The following is a 7,973-nucleotide window of genomic DNA, read 5'->3' on the forward strand; positions in this document are numbered from 1 at the left end:
AAAGCTATAATATTGGAGCTTATTTTAACATCAAATTAGAAAAGTTACATAAAATTAGAACTATATGTTAACTTAAAAGTTAAAACTTCACACACATCTAAGGACTTCGTCCAGGTCCTGTCATCAGAAACATTATTCGATTGACATAACATTTCACTACATACACTTGAACTAGCAGCTTTCAAGATCTCATCACTTCGATTGAATCACTTGAGCATTAATACATTTCCCATGCCATGAAGCTAAAAACCTTCCTTGATTGGCAGAACGTTCTGCTAATAACACTTGAAAAAGCAATTTTCAAGATCTCATCATTTCTGTTGATGAATCACTTGAATACTGAGCTAGTAAGCTATTATATGCCGCTCATGGACCAGTAAGCTATTACGCTTTCTTCAAATAATAGGCCATGAATGCATGCCCCCAAATAAACTCCACACAAGAAAAGAAGAAAAAAAGTAGTCATAAGTTATAATTATAGAGAAAATAATTGGTATTATTATGTGAATATCATTGGAAGTTCCATGAGTTCTTCAACTTGACCACCATTTTCTTCTAGTAGCCACTTTTCAAGATATGTGAATGGAGGAGGACTTGCCTTTTCATGTGTAACAACTTCACTACTTTCACAATTAATATTATAACTTGATTTCTCATTTGGAATTGTTACAACATCATCATTGCTAACTCCTCCATCTTGATCTTGATTTTTTTGTGCCTCATGCAACATTTCATCATGATCAATATTGTTTCTTCTAGAAGGATTAGGGGAAGATCTCATCCAACCTTCTAGAAGTCTTGAAATATTTTCTGTACTAGAAGCATACAATGATGATGATGATGAAGAATTTGGAGAGTTTAATAACTTTGAGAATTGATGATGATCATAGTTATTAGTGCTAGAATTGTCAAAATTAGGAGGAGGAAGAGGCAAATTATTATGTGAATCCAATTCTGTTTGGAATTTCTTGAGTTTCTTCTTTAGATGCGTGTTCCAGTAATTCTTGATATCATTGTCTGTCCTTTGTGGTAGATATGAAGCTATAGCTGCCCATCTGTACAAACATATACATATACATTTCAATCTCTAATAAGTTGAAAAGTCAGCTATATGAATTTTCACTGTCTGTTTACGCTCATCTCAAAGATTTTTTATTTTAATTGTATGATTAAAATAAGAATGTTTGAGTAAAAAAAAAATGTAATTAAGAAGGTGAAGAACATTACTTGTTACCCAACAAAGCTTGAAGATGAATAATCATTCCTTCTTCATGTGGAGTGAAATTCCCCCTTTTGATTCCTGGCCTCAAGTAATTTGTCCACCTTAGCCTACAACTTTTGCTGCATCTCATCAACCCTTTAAGAAACAAAAAAGTTGCTTCATTAAACAATTAAATAGAGAAAATTATAATCTTTTCTATAAAGAAAAAAGAAAAAATTAACCCTATAATTATAACACCAACATAAAGTAACTATAAACCAATATTAACACTAGGGAGTGGTCCTTCTGGTGGAGTGCTAAGTACTTCTTTAATAAAAAGTTTCATATTCAAGCCTCGAATCGGATATGAATCACCTTAAGACTTTACCTATATGGACTTTCCAACAGGAATTTCAGTCGGACTTCAATGTGAGTACCAGACTTCAGATATGGAAATCGAACCTCAATATGAGTACCAGACATCATCAGATATGGAAAAAATAATAATCAAGATTGCAACTAACTTACCAGTATTAGTAGGGACTGATCTCCAATTTCCAGGACCATGTTCTTGAATATAAGAGACTAAAATGATATCTTCTTCAGGAGTCCAAGGACCTTTCTTGATACCTATTTTATCACAACAAGGTGGCCTCCCCATACTTTGTTTTTTTTTTTTTTTGGGGGGGGGGGGGCAGTGTTTGTGTTATTTTGTTGTATGAAAGTGTTTTTGATGGATATGAAAATGGGGGGCATATTATATAGATAGGTGTTTAAATAAAGGGAGGTGATTGGAAGAAAAAAGAAAAAATAGTCTTTAATTCAATTCATTGTTGAATTTGGTGGACACACATAGGTTCTGTGTCCTTTTTTTGTGGTACTTTAATGTTAAAGAGTTTTACAACACTTGTTGAAGTTAGAAGGGGTGTTTGAATTTACTAGTTCATGACTCTTTCTTCTCTTTACATCTGTATACTTCATAAAATAGGGGTAGAAAAAGAAAGGGGAAAAAAGAGAGGATATATTTGGTTGATACCATTTTTTGCCAATATCATTTTAATATGCATAGCACGTAAATGTGCCCTTTAACTTGACCTTATTTGACATATATGTCTTCTAACTTTTGATGTGCACAAGTAGACACTTAAACTTATATAGATTTGAACAAGTAGACACACGTCCAACGTGACAATTTACGTTCTACGCGATATCCTATGTGTATTATGTCATGTAAAATAGGCGTGTCTACTTGTTTAGCTTAATACAAGTTTAAGTGCATACTTGGATATACGAGATAAGTTAAAAAACATATTGAATCAAGAAAAGCAAATATGCATAGAGGGACATTTAACTTATAGATGTTATGACGTGAAAATGTAAATTTATGCCCTACGAAAAAATTAAATACCTCGAAGGAACAAAAATTAAAGACTAGCACAAAATAGGGTAAAACTTAAAAGTGTGAATGACCCATTTTATATGTTTATTGGATTTTTGTATGAGCTGAACTTGGGCCCAATTTTTATTTTATTTTTTCACTTGGGGATCCAAATCGTAGCCCATACACTTTAATATGGCCTAACCCGACCCGTTATATTTGGTCGTTTTGTAGCACCAAATTGACTGTTGATGGCTTCTCTTTCTGCTCATTCTCTCAAAAAATTCAGCTAATGGCAGAGCAGAAAGATGAAGCAGAAGTCAATCAATCCACTGAACAATCTCAATCTGTAAGTCTTCTATCTTCTATTGATCTTCTGTAATTAGTTTTTTGATTTCTGTTAATTGTTGACTAAATTGGTCGTGTTCGAGCTGTGGAAACAGTCACTAATACTTGCATTATGATAGACTGTGTAGATCATGGTCCTTCTATGGACCTTGTTAATGCAGGATGATGCTTTATGCATCGGACTGACCTTTTGCTCTTATGGACTGTTTGTTCAAAATGAAATTGAGTGCTTTTGTTCTTATCAAAATAAAAAATAAAAAATTGAGTGCTTTTGTAATCAGTTATTAGAATTGTTTGCTCTATTTCCTACTAGAGTAGTTCATTTTTGCTGATTGCTTTTTTGGAAATGATTTTATATTCTTTGATTCTTATAAAATTACAAAGGGGAACAATGGTAAAGTTGTTTATGTGTGACCTATATGTTATGGGTTCGAGAGATGGAATTAGTCATTGATGCTTATGTTAGGGTAGACTGCTTATATCAAACCCCCTTGTTGCAGTGGCGGAGCCAGGATTTTTAATAAGGGGATTCAAAATCTAAAGAAATAAACACGAAGTAGCCGAAGAGGGTTCGACATCTACTATATATATACCTAAAAAAAATATTTTAACCATGTATAATAATATAATTTTCCACCGAAGGAGGTTAGGATGAACCCCTGACTATAAGGTGGCTCCGCCACTGCCCCTTGGGTCAAGCCCTTCCTTGGACACTGCATGAATGTTGAATGCTTTGTGCTTATGAGATTCTGGTTTTTTGATATAGTTCGTTATGGGCTGTTTGATTATTCAGTTCACTGTGAAATTTCATTCTTTGACTGCTCTGCTCCCCCCTAAAAAAAGAGAGACTGAATTTCTTCCACCTTCCCTGTACGAGTAGTGAAGAAGTATAGATTTAGTTGGTTGTTGACCAACGGAAAGCATGGGTTCAAAAAAGGAAGAATTTACGCAATTTCTTTTCTAAGAAAGAGATCATAGTGATTGATGGCTCTTTCAATCCAGCGAAATGGAATTGGCGTGTACCAATTTGAGTATTATTATAATTAGTAATTAAAGTTGTTTTCTTTTTCTTGTTTTGACAAGAACAGTTTATTTTCTAATATCTATTTTGAGGTTGAAAGTGATAATATCCCTTGATTCTTTATGAAACTATCATATTAATATGTTGATTGACTGTTTGATTGTTCATTTTCACTGTGAAATTGGATATTCTTGTAATCGGTGAGTTAAAATGTTGTTCTTAATTTCTACAAGAAATGTTCGTTGACTAATTGCTACCTTGAAGTTTATGGAAGTGATATTAGCTTTGATTCTTCTTACTTATGTGTTTTGATACAGTTGATTAGTGTCCATTGGATCATTTAGCATAATGGAATTAAGGAATTGTTATACTTATAAAAAAAAGTTGGGTACTTTTGCCATCAGAAATTGAATTTGATCTTATAATTTCTGCATTGTAGTTTGTGGAAGTGATTTCCAGAAGCACCGGCAAGACTTGGCGATTTGCTGCTGGAACAGAGGCAAAATTTGCACTGAAATTTATCAATAGCAGTAGCGTTGATTCTATCTTGGCAAACCAACCTGCAACTTACGTTGAAGCTGTTAAAGATGGGGAAGTGCCTGTGATTTTTGGCCCCAATTCAATTCTTGTGAATTATGGCAAAGGATGGAAATTGCAGCCAGTCACTGAGACAACAAGTAAGCTATTATGATATTTAATTGTTTTTGGTACCTAAATTACTTAGAAATAGGAAACTGTCTGTAGTAAGATTTTTTTGTATCTCTTGCAGAAGGTTTTTCAAGAGGGATGCCTGATGATTACGCAGCAGCAAGACCAGAATATATTCCTCCGGTATGATTGTAATCACACTAATCATAATATTTATCCTCTTACATGATTATTGTTCTTTGTATGTCCCAATCTGAATATCTTTGCTTAATGTGTTTTGGAAGTTAAACATAAGTAAGTTCACGTTTAACTAATTGATTTTTTTTTGTTTAATAGAAATAGATCAATTGAAGTTACATGAAAAATTGTTTAAAGGAATTTTGATCGTGTATTTTCAGCTGTGACTCTAAAAGCTTCTCCACAAATGAAGTCAACACTATTTTCAAAATGATTAATTAAGGAAAGCTGGACATTCAATAAGGATATCTTTCATTTTGTTCATTTTGGAAGTCTGCATTATAATTTTTCAGGTAGCTATTGTCATTCACGGTGTCTAAATTTGCATTTCCTTGCTTTACAACCTGCAAATTTGAACACTCAATCAAATGCAGATGTAAATAAAAGGCGTTGAAATAGCCCCTTGCGTTCTCATGTATTTGGATATTATTTCAGACTTGTTTTTGCTTCATCTTGATCAAAAATTCGTTATTGCTTCATTCACTGGAGAACTTTTAAGTATTTGAATGTTCCTCAGATGATTTCTTGGGTACTTCATAGTTCTCTTTTATTAAAGATTTTGGCTTTTACACCATTTTTCAGTGTACATATGTCAAAATTGTATGTAAATGAGCATCTATGCCAAGTTATAGACTTTCTCATATAACTCACATTTGAATCTTTCTATGCTTTTGCTTTCTTAAATCTGTCTCCACCAATCAGGTACTAGATAACGAGAAATAACATGCTGAGAATTGTTTTTAGGAAACAGAGACACCACGTCGGTTAATGCTTATTAGTGAGATGGTATACATTAGGGTACGGAAGCAATATGTACAAACTTTTTTCTACAAACTCATATCGTATTCTCGAAGTGTGCAAGACTTATGAGAAATTTTCATAAAGATTTTTCTAATACAGTATTGATAAAAGCAATTGGCCTAATTCTTTTAAACAATGTCAGTAAAAGGAACTTTATTCATGTTCATGAGTGATGACATCTCCTCTTTTTATTTGATTGAAGAGGTAGGGGGAGGACAAAGGTATGTGGTGGTTACAAGAAGAAGAATAACACTCTGGTGGAGGGGTGATGAAATAATCAGATATTAGCTTTGTTCAAAAACCGTGAATAATATTGCATCCCCGAGTATAAGAAATAGTCTTGTGACCACCATTTCCTTATTATTTCGTGTTGTTTCCACTTTCCTCTTGTCCCAGGGTGCGTCTCACCCCACGAGTTTGAGCTAAAGACCCAAAGTGATTGATCAGGAATCCTGTATGAGAAGAAAAACACACAGAGGTTCTGATTCTCTGTCTTCCATTTTTTGCAGGTTTCGGACAACCCACATTCTGCAGAGAGAAATTCACAAGCTGCTCTAAGCCCTGTCTACATCGGAAAGATATTGCTTGTATTTGTTCTAATGTTCTTGATTGGTGCCGTCTTCACCTTGTTGCTGGATAACCTTCCACAGCTTTTATCTAGATATGGACTCGACGTTGAATAGCGTCTTTGAGATACATATAAGCCTGTAATTACATTTGCTTGTGTAAAAAATCTGAAATATTTGCCTGTGGTTCATGTTATATTGTAAAGCTCTTCTAAAAGATTTGTTGCTTCTCATCACTTGTTGTCTTACTGCTGTGTTTGCTAATCTGATATTGAAAATTTTCCAACTTTCCTATCCTGGGCATTGTAATGGGTCAGAAACATAAAACTGCATGTTTTGCCTTTCAAATGAGTTGGTTTTTAATCGTTGCCCTTTAGCGATCGAGTTCAAGTCTTTTGGACATAAATTCTTTAGAAATCGAAGTCATATTTGAGAATAACTTGTGATATATTATGGTATGAAATATAAACTTATGCTCCACGAAAAAAGTTATTTGTTATGACTTACGACTTATGAGGGGCAAAAATTAAAGACAAACACAAAATAGAGACAAAAGTGTACGCAAACCACAGAAAAGAGCACTCCTTATGGTATGATGATTAACTACTCTTTTGTTTCAATTTGTTTGTATTATTTTTTTTTAGTTTGTCTAAATAAGGACTCTTCCCTTTTTCTTTTTTTTAACAACTCTTTAATTTCAACTTCACATGACATTTTAAAGACCATTCAATAATAAGAGTCTAACCTAGAGTCCTAGACCAAGGACTTTATCGTCTCAAGGGCATTTCCGTCAATCACTTCAGCAGTGCCAAAATGTCCTATGTCGCTTTTATATATATATATATATATATGTATATATATATATATGATTTTATTTTAGTTTGTAATTATTTGGGCAAAAATATCACGTGTCATTATTTTATTGGTTAGTTTTTAGTTTTTGTCACGCCCCAGATTGAAGGGCGCAACTGGATCTTAATGCCAGAACTCAGGCTCGACTGGCAGCCACAAACAGTCAAGAAAACAAATAAGTATATCTCGGCTTAAAATTAAGGCCTCGGCCGGCAAGGCCTTTGTCAACTGATCTATAAAAGAAACAGCTACTCCCAGGAAGTCATATAAATAAATAGCCAACTAGCACAGAAGTCCTGATTGGGCCGTCGAGGCCACCATGATATCTATACCAAAACTAAAAGCAGGTATATATCAATACAATACATCAAACAGCTCACAAGCTTCAGCAAACCAACAACATAGGCCAGCATGGCCATAACGTAGCTATAAACCCCACACACTAGTCTGCAAGCCTCTAAGAGTAGTAAAGATTGGTGGGACAGGGCCCCAGCCTACCCATGAGAATATATACAACAAAAGGTAACAAACCTCCCAACTCTGGCAGCTCCGGAGGAAAAGGGGGCTGGCCAACCGGATAAAAGTCAATCCTGCTGCTGAGGAGGTCTACTCAGTCGTCTGTCAGGACCTGCATGCATGAATGTAGCGCCTCCAAGGCAATGGGGCGTCAATACAAAATAATGTATAGAGTATGAAAGGCAATAAACTATGATGAGGTATCCTGATATACTAGAATGATCTGATAAATAAATCAAGGATAAGATAACTATACTGACCTACTCCTAGATCTAACTTTATCAAAATAATAAAACAACAACCTAACCAAGCTCCCATAAGCTCGGCAGGTACAAATAACACACAAGACCACCTACTCAGGCCCCCATAAGCCCGGAAGGTGCCAATCAGCCTAAATACCTCTAT

The 7,973-nt window shown here is 34.5% G+C and overlaps 2 protein-coding genes across 2 annotated transcripts; one reads left to right on the forward strand and one right to left on the reverse strand.

Annotated features, from left to right (window-relative positions):
* Nucleotides 1-1,865, reverse strand: LOC102591950 (transcription factor MYB30). Its single transcript, XM_006339272.2, has 3 exons — nucleotides 1,730-1,865; nucleotides 1,228-1,357; nucleotides 1-1,055 (listed from the first exon to the last, which is right to left on the reverse strand). The coding sequence occupies exons 1-3, from the start codon at nucleotides 1,860-1,862 to the stop codon at nucleotides 500-502; spliced, it is 819 nt and encodes a 272-aa protein (XP_006339334.1). The 5' UTR covers nucleotides 1,863-1,865; the 3' UTR covers nucleotides 1-499.
* A 955-nt stretch (nucleotides 1,866-2,820) lies between these two features.
* LOC102596814 (uncharacterized) lies at nucleotides 2,821-6,483 on the forward strand. Its single transcript, XM_006339139.2, has 4 exons — nucleotides 2,821-2,928; nucleotides 4,388-4,625; nucleotides 4,718-4,779; nucleotides 6,144-6,483. The coding sequence occupies exons 1-4, from the start codon at nucleotides 2,872-2,874 to the stop codon at nucleotides 6,315-6,317; spliced, it is 531 nt and encodes a 176-aa protein (XP_006339201.1). The 5' UTR covers nucleotides 2,821-2,871; the 3' UTR covers nucleotides 6,318-6,483.
* The last annotated feature ends 1,490 nt before the right edge of the window (nucleotides 6,484-7,973 follow it).

The sequence above is a fragment of the Solanum tuberosum genome, unplaced genomic scaffold, assembly GCF_000226075.1.
Source record: "Solanum tuberosum cultivar DM 1-3 516 R44 unplaced genomic scaffold, SolTub_3.0 scf00008, whole genome shotgun sequence".
In the NCBI taxonomy this organism is placed as follows: domain Eukaryota; kingdom Viridiplantae; phylum Streptophyta; class Magnoliopsida; order Solanales; family Solanaceae; genus Solanum; species Solanum tuberosum.